The sequence below is a fragment of the Diabrotica virgifera genome, chromosome 4 (assembly GCF_917563875.1).
Source record: "Diabrotica virgifera virgifera chromosome 4, PGI_DIABVI_V3a".
In the NCBI taxonomy this organism is placed as follows: Eukaryota; Metazoa; Arthropoda; class Insecta; order Coleoptera; family Chrysomelidae; genus Diabrotica; species Diabrotica virgifera.
In genome coordinates, this window is record NC_065446.1 from 199339038 (window position 1) to 199357124 (window position 18087).

General features: G+C 32.4%; 1 protein-coding gene across 1 annotated transcript in view; it reads left to right on the plus strand.

Moving 5' to 3' along the window:
* The first annotated feature begins 614 nt into the window (after positions 1-614).
* Positions 615-18087, plus strand: part of LOC126883787 (acetylcholinesterase-like) — a 168797-nt gene continuing 151324 nt past the window's right edge. Inside the window, exons 1-2 of the mRNA XM_050649456.1 lie at positions 615-858; positions 3130-3272. Of these exons, the coding sequence (XP_050505413.1) occupies positions 615-858; positions 3130-3272 (387 nt within the window). The remainder of the gene's footprint in view (positions 859-3129; positions 3273-18087) is intronic.

An 18087-nucleotide genomic window follows, 5' to 3' on the forward strand; every position in this document is an offset into this window, starting at 1 on the left:
TAATACATTGGGCATTTTTGTCCACTCTCGTTTATTTTAACGATTTCCCTAATTGAGTACCTTCCACATTAGTATTGAGCTTGATAAAGTAGCAGACGGTTGTTATAATTTCCAATTCTAAGACCATGTTTCGTCACTTGGTTCGTAAATTTTACGAACGGGTTCACGAAAGACACGAGCATGACGAAAGTCACGTGTTTATGTCATATAATAAATCAGCTGGCTATTATTTTTGGTATTTTGATTTTAAGTGTTTTAAGCAGCAAAAAATTAAAATAATTTTTTTTTCATTCTCATTACATAATATATAGTCGGTTCGCTTAGCTCAGACACAACTAGCTAATGATTTTAGTAAGTAATTTTGCCAATTTGTTAAAATTGGCAAAAAAATAATCACTAAATAGTGAATAATTACTAAATAGTTAGCAATTTTGCCAACTTTGGCAAAACTGGCAAAAAACAAAAAAAAAATACCCACTAAAATCTCTAGTAAGTTGTGTCTGAGTTTAGCGAACCGACTATAACTACTAATTAATATTCGAGCTTTTCTTATTAGAATGTCAAATACAAAGTTTTTGTCCGCAAAATAACTGGAGGACGAATAGTCACGTATTATGAACGGGAAAGAGAGTGATCCAGATCCGTTTGAAGATAGTGATAGTGACTGGGAAAAGGACAATTTGGGAACTGAATCCTATGGCTCCGATAGCAGTCGTAGTCATGGCGATAAATACATACACCCCGCAAGTTTACGTCGAAATATTCGCCAAGACATAGCTGAAATCCTCAACATAACTAAAGGAGATGACGCAAATATGACCCAGAAAAAGATGAGGACGATTTGTTTCTACTGTCCAGGCAAAAAAAGGCGCATGACCACGAACTATTGCAAGGAGTGCAAGAAGCCAATTTGCGGAGAACACCGAAGAGATATTTGTACCCTATGTTCCTAAAAATACCCAAATTATGTTTGTTTCATAATTTTATGCTTTTATTTTTATTCTAAAAATCTTAGTTGTTTTCTATACAATGAATAAAAAATTCAAAGTAAAAAATACAAGAATAAAAAACCGCTAAACGCCGTAAAAATGAGTGGCGCATACAATATTCCAGCTAGAAAAGATCTGATATGAATATTACGTGGCGCGAAAATGTATTTTCATTTTGATGCAAAACAAAATTCTAGTTTTATTTTAAAAGATTTTTCCATAATATTTGCTAAATTTGAAGTAAACGCGCCACAAAAGGGTAACTTTGATACAGTTTGAATTTGGAAATTTTTTTGTGGCGCGTTTACTTCAAATTTAGCAAATATCATGGAAAAATCTTTTAAAATAAAACTAGAATTTTGTTTTGCATCACAATGAAAATACATTTTCGCGCCACGTAATATTCATATCAGATCTTTTCTAGCTGGAATATTGTATGCGCCACTCATTTTTACGGCGTTTAGCGGGTTTTTATTCTTGTATCAGGAGTTTTTCAAAGTTATTTATAAATTAAATGTATGAACTTGAATGTAATGTTCCTCTATTACACGTTAGGCTTTATAAATGGTCACCTTTGTTGCATTATCCCCAAAATGATTTAGTGTCCATCGAATGCACATTAGATTTTTTTCTATTCGAAATAGATTGAAAAAAAAATATTGAGATGGCCGGTAAATGAAGTCGGATTGCATGTTGCCAAATTTAGCGTCGTAACCACTACAACTACATAAACCATTTCTGGAATGCTCTTTAATTGGATTATACTTTTGTAGCTTAATAACTTCTAAACGGCTTAACCGATGTTGATCAGTAAACATGAGTTTGAAACATATTGACCAGTAGTATCTGATGGATCTAAGGTCAAGTATGATAACTGAAGCTTTTACAGGAATTATTGAGCTTGAGGAACCGTTTTCCCATAGGAAATAGATATGATTATACTTAAGAAGCCTATAACTTAAAAACTCGAATTTTCCCGGATATGAGGTATACACCGTTAGATTCATCTAGAGTTCTTATACAAACGCTCAGTTACTGGCATAATTTGTAGGTTGAAATTTTGAATAATTATCGAAAAACCAAAATTTTCAAAGTTTAGTTTTTCAGTTTTTCGGCTATACTGAGCCGTGTGTATGTCTAATCCTGACGGCTTGGCCCATCTGATCCTGACACCATTTGAAAGCTTAACTCAACAGTATTAATATGATGTGTTTGCGGTTCTCCTGTCTCTTCTTGATCCGAAGATATTTACTCCCAAAAATATGCCGTTTTGTACTTACCAAGTCCTACAGCTGGCTTAAGGGTGGTGAAAAGTCAAAAACTATACCGGTTCTGAATCGGCCCTGACCCTCTCTTCAAACACAGAAAAAAAAATTCAAATCGGTTTAACTCTTCCACACACATACATACATATCCACAAACATTTTCCCTTTTTTAAATAAAAATTGAGTCATATTTCTGACCTTGGTAACTTTTGACTGGTATAATCGATTTTCAAAATTAGACCTGCATTGGAAAGGTAATGATGAGTAATATTAGAAGCCGCAAAGGTCGGACTTAAATTTTTGAAGCTTCTGGGAGTTTTGGGGACGAGAACGAAAAACAGACCCTAAATAGGAAGGGCCGTAAAATCCACACCCTTGGACCAAAATGGATGGTTGATACATGAGTGAGTGAGTCTTTTCCTGAGCTTTAAAATGGAGGATGGTCCAATTTTCAATTCAGTCAGATTTAGAAAATCGAAAATTTCGTCTATATATAGTGTCGCATGTAGGGGGGTTTGGGTGTGCGCCACTGGCAATAACTGCCGTTCTCTGGTAATAGGCTTTTCTCTATGGAGTAGTAAAATTTACGATAGTCCCGTATTTACGTTTGGCACAACGGTCCCGTATTCTAGGGTTAAATATACTGTAATCCTTACCTTTGTATTTGTAACCATGTCGATGGCCTTTGTTGCTAAGATACGTTAATTTAAATAAAAAATAAATAAATCAATGTGTAAAAATTTTTAAATAGAATATAAATACGTGTGGAAAAATAAATAAACTCAATAAATTTTGTACGTTTTTCCTTAAAAGTTTCTTAAAATATGAGAATCATATATGAGCTTCTAAAATATTAATATAATGTTTTCTTTCAGGAACGTATTTTTTACTGTACGACTTCATTGACTTTTTCGAGAAAGATGGTCCAAGCTTTTTACAAAGAGAAAAGTATCACGAAATTATTGATAGGATTTTTAAGAACATGAGCCGGTTGGAAAGGGACGCCATAATATTCCAAGTAAGTATCAACATAGCTTTTTTAACATATCAATGAAACAGTATAATGGATCAATCATTTTATTATACAGTATGGTGCAAAAAAAAGGAATAAATTCCTAATTTCGTAACTCGTAGACTTTAAGAAAAAATTCTGAAACAGGTCGATTTTTATTCGTAAATGATGATTTTTTGGCATATTATGTACCATACTAGTGACGTTTTCCATCAGGGCGTGATGACGTAATCGGTGTTTTTTAATAAGAGTGGGGGTCGTTTTCTAGCTCATTTGAAAGGGTTATTCAAATTTCTATTAAATAATATAAACAACAAAATTGTTTATTTATGAAGGTGCCCATATTTTTTTAATTAAATATTAATTGACAAAAAAAGAAGCATGTATGTAATTTATATAATTTAAAATACCTTTTACTGCTGTCAGAAAACAGATTAAGCGAAAAGCAATGTTTATTTATTAAAACATTTAAAATATAATGAAAATATAATATATTTTCAAAAAAACGCTGTTACGATATAGTGGTTACAATACGTTATAGTACAATACAAAAACAACTTAATATTAACATCTAACTTAATCTTAAATTTAACTGCTTATCTGCTAATCTTAAATATTCTGCTATCTATTTATATTATGTACAAAGACAAATTTTTTTTTTATTTAAATTTATGTGTCTCGGCTGGAATGGCCATTGACACAAACAATATTGTTTATACAATAACTAATTACAATAAGGACTTAAAACTATATATTATAACAGTTAATTTCTAAATATTAAATAACATTATGTAAAAATTATGAAGAAAAAAAAATTGGATATACAATCATTGGATACTATAGAGACGTACAACTAATTATTACAACAACTACTAATTATTAATTATAATGATTAATTATTAATCACTAAATTTTGAGTAATATGTAGAGATTATAAAGACAAAATATCATATTGTGTTAAATAATTGAATGTCTTTCAAGAAACTAATTAGGTTACGAAGTTGATCGGAAGAGTTTAAAATATCTTTAATATTTGACTGAAGTTTATGTTGATTTCTCTGCGTCACATACTGAGGACACTCAGTAAGGATGTGTTTCACGCTTAAAACACTAAAGCAAGTTTGACAATTAGGCTTCGGTTCAGACTTCATTAAGTATTCGTGTGTGTATCGGGTATGTCCAATTCTCAACCTTCTAATGACTGCTTTTTTTTTTCTAGTCACAGTTGGGAGATCAAATATATTAACAGTCTGCCGGATCTCGTGTAATGTGTTTCTGATTGTGTTCCAGTGGATTTGCCAAGAGATATGTTGTTGCTGCTTAATCATCTGCTTCAAATCACTACGGATTTGAACATGTTCTTTTAAATGCTGACCATTTAGGGTAAAGGCTAGTTTGGCGACGTGATCTGCTTTTTCATTACCGGGGATACCGATATGGGATGGTATCCAGATGATAGTAACAACTACGTCTTGAGAAGCAAGTGTATTATAGATGTTATGGATTTCGTGAACTAAAGGATGTTGAACATATAAACTTTTTATGGATAAGAGTGATGATAAGGAATCTGTGCATATTGCTTGGTTTTTACTATCGATTTCTAAGGATTTAAAAGCTTCTAATATCGCGTATAATTCTCCAGTATATACGCTGTATACATCTGGTAATAAAAATGATTTTATAGTCTTATCAACTGTGGTAACAGCACATCCAGTTCCTATTTCACTTTTGGAAGCATCTGTGTATAAAATTTTTTGGAATTGGTTGTTCTCTATGATTTCTTCAAAGTATTGTCTTATCACAATACTCGGAGTTTCGTGTTTGTTGTAGGTCAACAAAGAAATATTTAAATGTAGGATTGATCTGCTCCAAGGAGGGGTAGCTGTAATTGGATATGGAAGTGTTTTGGTAAGATGGATGGGATTTCTTAAGGTTGATTTCTGGATTTTAATAATTGATTGGATCGTTTTCGGTAAATCCAAGAGAGGTTTTAAATTTATTAGACGATAGACGGGGTTAGATGCATTTGCGGATACTGTAGCAAAGTAAGATTGTAGGAGATACTCTCGTCGAATCCAGAGGGGTGGTTCATTATCCTCGCAATAAAGGCTCTCTGCAGGACTGGATTTGAAGGCGCCTAAACAGAGACGAATTGAAGTATTATGCACAGAGTTGAGTAACTTTAAGTCAGACTTTGACGCAGACATGTAAATGAAACTACCGTAGACCAGTTTGGAGCGAATTAAGGCTCTGTAGATATTGTGAGTAAAATACTTTCGTCTGCACTTCAAGTATATTGTGACAGTGCGTTGATTATATTAAGCCTCTTCATGGTATCTCCTTTCAGTTTATTCATATGCTCTTTCCAAGTTAGTCTACTATCAAAAATTAAACCAAGTATTTTATAGTGTGTTACAGTTTGCAATGGAATCTCGTTGAGGTATACAATAGGATTTTGGCTACAAGGTCTTCTGCTAAATCGAATTAATTTTGATTTGGAAGGTGATAGTATTAATCCTGTCTTTTTAGCCCATTCGTTAAGTTGATTTACGGCGGTTTGCAGTACTTTACATGTGGCGGTTGTATTTTTTCCTTGACAATATAGAATAAGATCATCCGCATACATTACATATTTGACTGGTTGACAAACACTCGAACAGATGTCATTTATTGCGAGTATAAACAAGTTTGTACTGAGTACGGAACCTTGTGGGACTCCATTATTTTGCGGGTATGTTGCAGATATTTCACCGTTTACTTTTACCTTGAAAGTTCTTTTTTTTTTGTATGAAGAAATAAATATTTCCTGCAATATTGTATTGAAGAAGCTTTTGAAGAATGTCTGGTCGTGAAATGTTATCGAAGGCGCCTTCGGTAGCTATTTGTGTTTGGAGTAACACTAAATTATCAAGTGTAGAACGGTGGCGTATGAAGCCAGATTGGGCTTCGTTGATTATAGCATATTTTTCTAGAAGCCAGGTTAATCTTGAGTTAATCATTTTCTCGAGAAGTTTGCATGACGAGCAGGTCAGTGAAATTGGCCTATATGATTTTGGCAGATTGGAAGGTTGATCGGGTTTTATTTATTGGTATGATGATTGATTCGGACCATATACGCGCTGTGCTTCGCTGGTGGCGCTCCTAGCGGATTACTAATTCAACTTTCACCGGTAATTTTTACATTTATTATTTAATTGTTATCGCTTAATATTTACAACGCAAAAAGGTAATTAAATTGTAATCGATTTTTTTAAGATTTTACTAATCATTTCGACGTTCTATTGATAAAATATGAATTTCTTACATCGGATACTTTCACAGTTATCGTGTAGATGGCGCTAAGAATAATAGAATAATTTATAATTAAATATTACCGAACTGTAAAAAACTTAATTTCAGTATTTAAAACTTAAGTATATTTAAGGTAAAAATATATACCACAGCTTTGACCAACTAATATTTTTTATAATTAATGTTTATAATTTTAATTTTAAATTAACCACTTTGACATTTATGTCAAATTTCCGGTAAAGGTTTACAGACTTGTAGAGGGGATATTTATAAATTCGCGAGCGCCAGTAGTGACAAGTCTGTAAACGTTTACCGGAAATTTGACATAAATATCAAAGTGATTAATTTAAAATTAAAATTAAAAACATTAATTATAAAAAATATTAGTTGGTCAAAGCTGTGGTCTGTGGAATTTACGTTTTTTTAATGTTCCTTAATATGTAATTATAAACTATTCTGTTACTCTTACCGCTATCTACACGATAATTGTGAAAGTATCCGAAGTAAGAAATTAATATTTCATCAATAGAACGTCAAAATGATTAGCAAAATCTTGAAAAAATCTATTACAATTTAATTACCTTTTAGCGCTGTAAATATTAAGCGATAACAATTAAATAATAAATTTAAAAATTACCGGTGAAAGTTGAATTAGAATCCGCTAGGAGCGACACCAGCGAAGCTCAGGGCGTATACGAGGAAATTTCTTAGTAAGCCGTATTTTATTGTACAGATTTAGAAGTTTTGCAAGGCTGGATTCAGATAAATTTTTTAAAAATACGTATGGAATATTATCTGGCCCGGCAGTGGAGATTTTACAAGACGCTAGAGCTACTGTTAATTCTTCTAGTGTAAAAGGGAGGTTGATAGCGGCTATATCATGTCTATTAATTTGAGGAGTGTAAGAAGTGAACGAATTTTGCTCATTTAGACTTTGGTTAGGCTCGAGTTCGTATCTAAATTTCAGTGCGAAACTTTCAGCCATAATATGCGAAATTGATTGGTTATCTGTAATTACTTTTCCTTGCTGTGTAATTGCTGGGATTTTTGGTGAACATTTCTGTCCTTTCATTTGACTTATTTTTGTCCACACTTGTGTTGGAGAAGTATCACTGGTAAGAGTCGAAACAAAATTTTGCCAGGAATCTTTCTTACTCTTTTTAACAACATATTTAGCTTTAGCTTTTAGTCTTTTGAAGCAAATCAGGTTTTCTTGACTTCTCTTTCTTCGATATCTGCTAATAGCAGTTTTACATTCTTGTACTATTTGTTCGCATTCTGGATTCCACCATGGTACAGCCTTTTTAGAGGCGCATATTGATATTTTATGGACATGAGTTTCTGCAGCCATGATAATGCAATTGTTAAAAAGAGTTATTGTCTCGTCAATATCTTCAGACTCTTGTACTAATGAGAGTAGGTTTTCGGCACTACTTTTGAAATCGTTCCAGTCTGCTTTAGCAATATTCCACTTAGTGACGGTGCAATGTTTTTTATGACTATTTGTTATGACTATCGGGAAATGATTACTATCGTATAGGCTATCTAACGTATACCATGAGAGTGAATCAGCTAGCTTGGGATCACATATACTTAAGTCAATGGACGAGTAACTTCCTGATGCGATATTAAAATATATGTTAGCTCCACTGTTCATCAAACAAGCATTATTGCAATTTAATACGGTTTCTATGATTTTTTCTCTTCCGAATGTTTTCTTGGAGCCCCACATAGTATTATGGGCGTTGAAGTCTCCGATTAGTATAAATGGGCTAGGTAGTTGGCAGACTAAATCATCTAACTCGATTTCAGTGAGGTTATAGTTAGGTGGAATATAAATACTGCATATAGTTATTTTATCAGGACACCAGATAGTTACTGCTATAGCCTCCAAATTAGTGGTTAGCATATGATGTAAAAAAATAAATCGTTAGACACGAAAATAGAGGTTCCTCCACTTGCTCTACTAAATATTGTTCGAAGAAAATGGTAACCTTCAAAGTTTTTACGCTCTCGTTTATGAGAGTCTTTAAAATTAGTCTCTTGAAAGCAAATTATATCGGCTTCTGTATTGTTGGTTAGCTGTTTTATGCGTTCTAAGCGAGGGCAAAACCCATCGCAATTCCACTGAACTAGCGTGAAAGTAATGGCTTTAGGTAGTTAAGGAAGAGTCTGAGAGATAATCGTTATCATTATTGGTTGATTGTTTTAATTTATTGATTTAACTGTTTTTTAATTTTCTTAGAGACTCTTTTTAATTTATCGCTGTTCTGTCTTCAAGTGAGGGTATATTTTTGACATATCGTCAAGGAGTGCCTGGACATTTGGAGTGAACTCCTGTGCTTCGTGCAAGGGGTTATCACTGCCGAATGTATTTTCAAGGAAGGCTAGGAACTCTTCAACAGGAAGGGAAAATGAGTCTGGATTTTCTTGAAAAAGATTTTGGATAGTGTGAATAGTGGAATTAGTTAATTTATACTTATCGGGGGAGTCTTTCTTAGATCTTTTGGCTTTATGTTTAGTGGGAACAATTACATTTGATGTGGACATTTCATTGATTTTAGTGGGTGTAATTTTACAAGTTTGTGTTTCTATAGAGCTTGTATCACTGATGTCAGAACGACTTCGTTTCTGACTGGTGGATGGGGGAAGAAAATCATTATTTGGGGTTATGGAAGTAACGGGAACATCGACTGTATTTATTTGTTGACTAAGATCTAGATTATTTGTTGGGTTTGAAAGTGTGTCATTATTTGATATTGGGAAAGTGGGATTGGTTTCAGTAGGGAAGGATTGTTCATTTAGGGAAGAACTTCTAGGAGGATTTTGACAATTATTTGCCGTGTGACCTTGTTGTTTGCATAAAAAGCAAACCATTTAATCCGTATAGAGAAATATCCTGTGAGAGTTGTTGTCAAAAGGGATTATTATTAAAGTTTTGAGCTTAAAGTTTTCTGTGGATGGAGTGACATATACTTGTCTTCTGAAACTCATAATATGAGTAAATACATCACCGGGGATTCCAGCTTTTAGATATGAGACTGGTGACGCGAGTTGTAGACCTAGATCCTTGAAATGTTTTTCTATGATATCTTGTGGGATTGATGGACAAACGCTGAAAATTATAAGCCTTTTAGCTGGGGTTACTAGTCTGCGTACTGGTAGTTCAACTGTATTTATTTTAATTGTAGAATGTTCAGTTATAATTTGATCGACGAGTTCAGAATTTGTAAGGTAGATACAGATTCTGTTATTGGAAATTCTTGAGGCGAAGCAGATGTTTTTCGGATTAACAATGTTACCTATGGCCTTGACATAGTCGAGTAGTATAAATTTGGTTCTGCATGAATTAAAATTGCTTCGGTCTTCTTCGGATACTTCGCACGGGGTTAAGTCATAGTAGCAGTTGCATATGAACTAGTAAGATTACTGGAAGAATTGGGTCCAGACATGGTGTTGCTAACAGTGGGGAACATTGATTTAAATTTTTACTCATGTAGTCAAAAGTAACTTGAATCTGTTTATATTAACGCTTTGGATGCCTGGAAGTAAGTGATAACCTTGAATACATCACTGCAATACTGGTTGCCTAACCGGTGGCGTCCGTTGGGACAGGATATCAACAGTGAAAAACTATTGACAGTTTGACACTGGATGTGTTTAAGTTGAAAGATTATTAAGTAAAAAATCTCTTACTGAACGAAGTTACGGCTTGTTCTTGATGATTTACACGTAATACAATTGTTATTAGTCACTATTTGTGCGAAAACTAATTTTAATAACTAGCATTTACAGTAATAATTACAAATTTCGGCACCAATTTATATATCGATACATACACGTTTTGACGTTAATTTGACAGTCACAAATTCTTTAGGTCAAAATGGCAAACAGGTGTATGATTTCAAAAAACTTTTGATAGTGTGTAAAAAATATATTTTATATCAGCTAAGTACTTTCAACACATAACGTGCCATCATCAGAGCTTCCTAAAAGGACATATTAAGATAAAATCTTTTCATATAAAAAAATTAGTGAAAAACTTACGTCCTCTTAAAATACCTTCATAGAAGAGCAATTGCTTAACAACACAACAAAAACGTGAATACTGGGCAAAAGCCACAGATATAGGGTAATAACCCTTTACAGTGAATAGAATCACATCTAAATTCGTTTATTAAATTATAAAGACAACATGGCTGAGTCAGACCATTTTGAGCCCACGTGAACAGCAGATCAGCTGAGGAAGACTGTCATTTATTAAAATGGTAAAGAAGGATGGTTCTTTACCATTTTAATAAATGACAGTCTTCCTCAGCTGATCTGCAGTTCACGTGGGCTCAAAATGGTCTGACTCAGCCATGTTGTCTTTATAATTTAATAAAAGAATTTAGATGTGATTCTATTCACTGGCTTTTGCCCAGTATTCATGTTTTTTGTTGTGTTGTTAAGCAATTGCTCTTCTATGAAGGTATTTTAAGAGGACGTAAGTTTTTCACTCATTTTTTTATATGGAAAAATTTTATCTTAATATGTCCTTTTAGGAAGCTCTGATGATGGCACGTTATGTGTTGAAAGTACTTAGCTGATATAAAATATATTTTTTACACACTATCAAAAGTTTTTTGAAAACATACACCTGTTTGCCGTTTTGACCTATTCAGAAGTGTGTACAAGTCTTGCAGTCTTTTCCAATTTTTCCAACACAAATTCTTTAGACTAAATTAATTGGCACAAAAAGAAGAATGCGTGTAATTTATTTAATTCAAAATACATTTTACTTCTGTCAGAGAACAAAAAAAATGTTTATTTAATAAATAAACACTGCTTTTCGCTTAAATTAAATATTCAAACTGCCAAGTGGCAGGTGGGTGGCAGCTTTAACATTGCGTTTAAACGGAAGGCAATGTTTATTTGTCAAATAAACAATTTATCTGTTTTCTGACAGCAGTAAAAGGTATTTTAAATTAAATAAATTACATACATGCTTAATTTTTATCACTTAATATTTAATAAAAAATATTTTTTGGACACACTGTATAAATAATTATGTTATGTTATGTTCATAATATTTAATAAAGAATTAAATAGCCTTTTAAATGAGCCAGCACACGACCTATATTCTCATTAAAATAACATCTATAACGTCATGACGCCCAGATGAATGACGTCACTTGAATTATACAGGGTGAGTCATGAGGAACTGTACATACTCCTACCTCGTATATAGGCCCCTATGGGGAATAACAAATGACCATTAAAAAGTGTCTGCTCCCATTGTTTAATAATATACAGGGCGAGTTTCGCATTTTGACAGAAATTTTATTCGTCATAATTTTTGAACGGTCAGATCGATGTGTCTCTTATTTTGGTCAATCGTTACACTATTACCACCTAATCAACTGATTTATTCAAACAATAAAAAAATCAGGTCCGGCTTCAAAAAAATTAGTTCGTTTGGGCCTTAGAAAAAATTTCACCCTGTATACGTTTTTTGAAAACTATAATATGAATTTTACAAATTAGACAAATAGGCAATTAAACTGACATATTTATTTTTTTCCCCACACGATCACTTATTTTTTTATAAAAAAATTAAATTTGAGTATGAATTAAAAGTTTAGTAAAGTGAACCATAAATTAAAAAAAAAATTACTTTTGTTACAAAAATTAGTTTTTTTAACAAATATTTAACTTATGTTACCACCCAATCAACTTATTTATACAAACTAGAAAAAAATCAGGCCCGGATTTAGAAAATTAATTCGTTTTGTTCTTAAAAAAATTTCACCCCGTATAAGCTTTTTGAAAACTCTAATACGAATTTTCCAAATTAGACAAATAGGCAATTAGAATGGCATATTTATTTTTTCCCCACACGATTAATTAATTTTTTATAAAAAAATCAAATTTGACTATGAATAATTAAAAGTTTGGTAAACTGAACAATATTTACTAGAAACCAGATTTAAAAAAATTAACTTTTATTACAAAAATTAATTTTTTTTTTAACAAATATTTAATTTATGTTATCACCCAATCAACTGATTTATTCAAACTAGAAAAAAATCGGGCCCGGATTTAAAAAATTAGTTCGTTTTGGTCTTAGAAAAAATTTCACCCTGTATATGCTTTTTAAAAACTCTAGTATGAATTTTACAAATTAGACAAATAGGCAATTAAAATGGCGCATTTATTTTTCCCCACACGATTACTTAATTTTTTATTAAAAAATCAAATTTTTCAAAATCGGAATTTTACCATAAAAATAAAAAAAATTAAACAACGTTTTTCTCAAAATTAAAAGCTTCACCATTTTTTTTTTCTATACCACGTCTAGATCTAAAACCCATAACACTTCTCTTTGGACTCTATAGTTTAACATAGAGGTGATCAAATAGATAAAAAAAAATTTCACTTAATTTTTGCGATTTAACTTTGCAATTCACGAATCTGCACCTTTTATTTTTTTAAATTCATAACTTTTATGAGAAGAAGACGGAAAGTCTACAACAATTTTCATATTCACAATGGTAAGAGATATGTGCTGTAAAATTTCAGAAAAAAAATATTAAAATGGAACAGATTTGTAGCGAGTTAAACCGTGATTTCATTTTTTTTTCAGTTTTAGGTTAAAATTCCGATTTTGACAAATTTGATTTTTTAATAAAAAATTAAGTAATCGTGTGGAGAAAAAATATATATGCCATTTTAATTGCCTATTTGTCTAATTTGTAAAATTCATATTAGAGTTTCCAGAAAGAGTATACAGGGTGAAATTGTTTCTAAGATCAAAACGAATTAATTTTTTAAATCCGGGCCTGATTTTTTTCTAGTTTGTATAAATCAGTTGATTGGGTGGTAACATAAGTTAAATATTTGTTCAAAAAAAAATTAATTTTTGTAATAAAAGTTCATTTTTTAAAGTCTATGGTTCATTTTACCAAACTTTTAATTATTCAGTGTCAAATTTGATTTTTTTATAAAAAATTAAGTAATCGCGTGGGGAAAAAATAGTTATGCCATTTCAATTGCCTATTTGTCTAATTTGTAAAATTCATATTAGAGTTTTCATAAAGCGTATACAGGGTGAAATTTTTTCTAAGACCCAAACGAACTAATTTTTTTGAAGCCGGACCAGATTTTTTTCTAGTTTGAATAAATCAGTTGATTAGGTGGTAATAGTGTAACGATTGACCAAAATAAGAGACACATCGATCTGACCGTTCAAAAATTATGACGAATACAAATTTCTGTCAAAATGCGAAACTCGCCATGTATATTATTAAACAATGGGAGCAGACACTTGTTAATGGTCATTTGTTGTTCCCCATAGGAGCCTCTACACGAGGTAGGAGTATGTACAGTTCCTCATGACTCACCCTGTATATGCAAAAAAATGATAATTTAAAAATAAAAATCGACCTGTTTTGGGATTTTTCCTTAAAGTCGCCGGCTATTTATACAGGGTGTCCCGAAAAGATTGGTCATAAATTATACCACAGATTCTGGGGTCAAAAATAGGTTGATTGAACCTCACTTACCTATATACAATAGTGCACACAAAAAAAGTTACAGCCCTTTGAAGTTACAAAATAACAATCGATTTTTTTTCATATATCGAAAACTCCTAGAGGTTTTTTATTGAAAATACACATGAGGAATTTTTATCGCAGCAACATCTTAAAAAAAAATTATAGTGAAATTTGTGCACCCCATAAAAATTTTATGGGGGTTTTGTTTCCTTAAACCCCCCCAAATTTTATGTACGTTCCAATTAAATTATTATTGTGGCACCATTAGTTAAACACAATATTTTTAAAACTTTCTTGTCTCTTAGTACTTTTTTGATAAGCCAGTGTTTATCGAGATATTTTGAATATTTGTCGTATCCACCACATATTTGTATATGGTTAAGTATGATTATAGACACCTGTTAATAATCTGAAAATTTATTTATAACTTAAATTTTTTGGTATATTTTGAAAAAGAAGCCATATCTCGATAAAAGTTGGCTTATCAAAAAAAGACTAAGAGGCAAAAAAGTTTTAAAAACACTGTGTTTAACTAATGGTACCACAATAATAGCTTGATTGGAACGTACACAAACATTTGGGGGGTTTAAAGGAACAAAACCCCCATAAATTTTTTATGTAAATATAGTAAAAAAGAAGCCGCATCTCGATAAAAACTGGCTTATTGAAAAAATACTAAAAGGCAAAAAAGTTTTAAAAACAGTCTGTTCAACTAATGGTACCACAATAATGAATTAATTGGAACGTACACAAAAGTTTGGGGGGGTTTAAGGGAACAAAATCCCCATAAATTTTTTATGGGGTGGACAAATTTTACTATAATTTTGTTTTAAGGTGGTCCTGCCATAAGAATGATACATGCCCGTTTTCAATAAAAAATCTCTGAGAGTTTTCGATATATTGAAAAAAATCGATTTTCATTTTGTAACTTCGGAGGACTGTAACTTTTTTTATGAGCACATTTGTACTAAGGTAAGGTAGGTTCAACCGAACTATTTTTGACCCCAGAATGTGTGGTATAATTTATGACCATTCTTTTCGGGACACCCTGTATATTTATGTTTATTTATCATATATCATGTTTTAAGACTGGGTATAACAGATATTATTTTGGAATTAAAAAAGGATCCGTTTCTATTAGGTAGACAAAGTGAGTTTTATGTATGGAAACCCTCAATTATCTCGGAAACCGTTGCAACGATTTTTATAGAAATTGGTGGGTAATGGTCTACTAATGCGGCCCATATTATAGTTTATACACATAGTTTCAAAAGTTATGCATCACCCCTCGTATTCACGATGTTTGCGTTTTTATAAATCCATCTTTTTATCACATATTTAATGCGACTTTTTTATAAAAAATATACCTTTTTTGGTTTTTTATTTTATTTGAATACCCATTTAATTGACCTGGTTTTGCCAAGGTGTAAACATTTGAAAAATTTATTCTGGTGAAATTTTTGAAAGCGTGATTAAAAATGAATCGTACTTTAATTTCTAAGTTGGACCGTATAAGAATTATCGATTTAGTTGAAGAAAGCCATTCACGGCGGTTCGTGGCGGAAAGAGTGGGTGTTTCTCAGAGTGATGTCTCACGGGTATGGAATAGGAAGGTAGGACAAACTCGATACGTAATAGAGCTCGGTCTGGTAGACCCTGAGTTACCAATGATCGACAGAATAAATATATCAGAATTTCCACCCGTAGAAATTCTTCTATGTCTTTACAGCCCTCCAAAGAGAATTCAGGCATGCTACAGGAGTCACAGCATCGTTGGCTACAATAAGACGAAGAATTTTAGACTCAGGTTTGAGGAGTCCTCGACCAATAAGAGTTCCTCAGCTACAACCTAGACATTTTTTTGACGGCCTCCAGTGGCCTTAAGAACACATACAGCTCCCCCAAGAGTTTTGTAATTTTGTGCTTTTTTCAGACGAGACCAGAATCTGTTTAAATAGTGATAACCGGCGAATTCGTGTGTGGCTAGTTGTGCAGCTCTTGTTGACTCTCTCCACACACGAATTCGCCGGTTATCACTATTTAAGCAGATTCTGGTCTCGTCTGAAAAAAGCACAAAATTCCAAAGCTGTAGGGGGCCAAATCTGTATGTGTTCTTAGGCCCACTGGAGGCGGTCCAAAACATGTCTAGGTTGTAGCTGAGGAACTCTTATTGGTCGACGACTCCTGAAACCTGAGTCTAAAATTCTTATTCTTATTGTAGCCAACGATACTCTGACTCCTAGAACATGCCTGAATTCTCTTTGGAGGGATGGTACAGACATAGAACAATTTCTACGGATGAAAATTCCGATATATCCATTCTTTCGATCATTGGTAACTCGGGGTCTACCAGACCGAGCTCTATTCCGTATCGAGTTTGTCTCCAGGAACCTATTCCAGATCCCTGAGACATCACTCTGAGAAACACCCACTCTTTCCGCCACGAACCGCCGTGAATGGCTTTCTTCAACTAAATCGATAATTCTTATACGGTCCAACTCAGAAATTAAAGTACGATTCATTTTTAATCACGCTTTCAAAAATTTCACCAGAATAAATTTTTCAAATGTTTACACCTTGGCAAAACCAGATCAATTAAATGGGTATTCAAATAAAATAAAAAACCAAAAAAGGTATATTTTTTATAAAAAAGGCCCATTAAATATGTGATAAAGATACGGATTTATAAAAGCGTAAACATCGTGAATACGAGGGGTGATGCATAACTTTTGAAACTATGTGTAGGAGTATTTAGATTGTTGTCTATCTTTCGTTTTTCTGGAAGTCTAATAAACTTTCTTATTTCAAATAAAACACCCTATATATTTTTTGCGTTTTAAAGTCACTAAGAAACACTGATTATTTTTCATGTTATATTCCCTCTACTTATCACACAAATAGAATATTTGTATATTTGTATATATAATAATTATTATTATTTTTGAAACTATGAAGTACCTAAATTCAAGTTCAAACCTTATATAATTATATACCGATAAGTAATTTGGGCTTGTGTATTTCAAAACACTGTTTTTTAGTTGTACTCATTAACAAGAAATAAAAAACAATGTGTTAGAATAAAACCTGCGGAAAATAATTCTTATGGGGAACTGATAGAAGAAGGTTTGAGGTTGAATTTAGGTACTTCGTGATTTTGAAAATGATATTTTTTACTTGTGTTTTTAGACCTTAAATATCGTTATTTTTCGTTTTTTTTAGTTGTATGTTGTTTATAACTCGAAAGCGATTAACTTCAGAGAAAAATTACAAAAGATCTTTTTTGTTCCCAATGATCTAAAGAACCTAAAATAATATCTCCACTGGCCGAAAAAATAGATTTTTATAATCTGTTTTTTAATTTGCTAAATAAATGTAGCAATAACTTCGAAATTATAGAATTTAGATATAGGGAATATAACATGAAAAATATTCAATACTTCAGAATGCAAAAATATATAATTTTTTAAATAAAAAATTCATTAGATTTCCAGAAAAACGAAAGATCTCACAACAATGTAATGGCCACTATAATATCGGCCGTATTAGAAAACCCTTAAGGCTACGGCTCCACGGGCGAGAAATTGACGCTAGCAGTAGCAGTGAAATGAACTTAAGGTTCCGCGGAACGGAATGGGAATAGCCGAACTGAACCGACTACGCACAAGTCCTGTAGTTGGTACAGTTCGGCTATCCCTATTCCGTTCCGCGGAACCTTAAGTTCATTTTACTGCTACTGCTAGCGTCAATTTCCCGCCCGTGGAGCCGTAGCCTTACCCACCAAAAGCTATGAAAATAGTGCGAGCTGTTTCTGAGATAATTGAGACGTTTCGTACATAAAACTCACTCTGTGTATGGTATAAATCATAATAAAGCGAAAAATGAACGAAAAAATTACCAAGTTAGAATAATAAAATAGGGATAAAAAGAAAAACATAATACGTCTGGATCCCGCGTATGAAAAAAAAGTTTATTAATAGCAGGCTGAAAATTTGTTA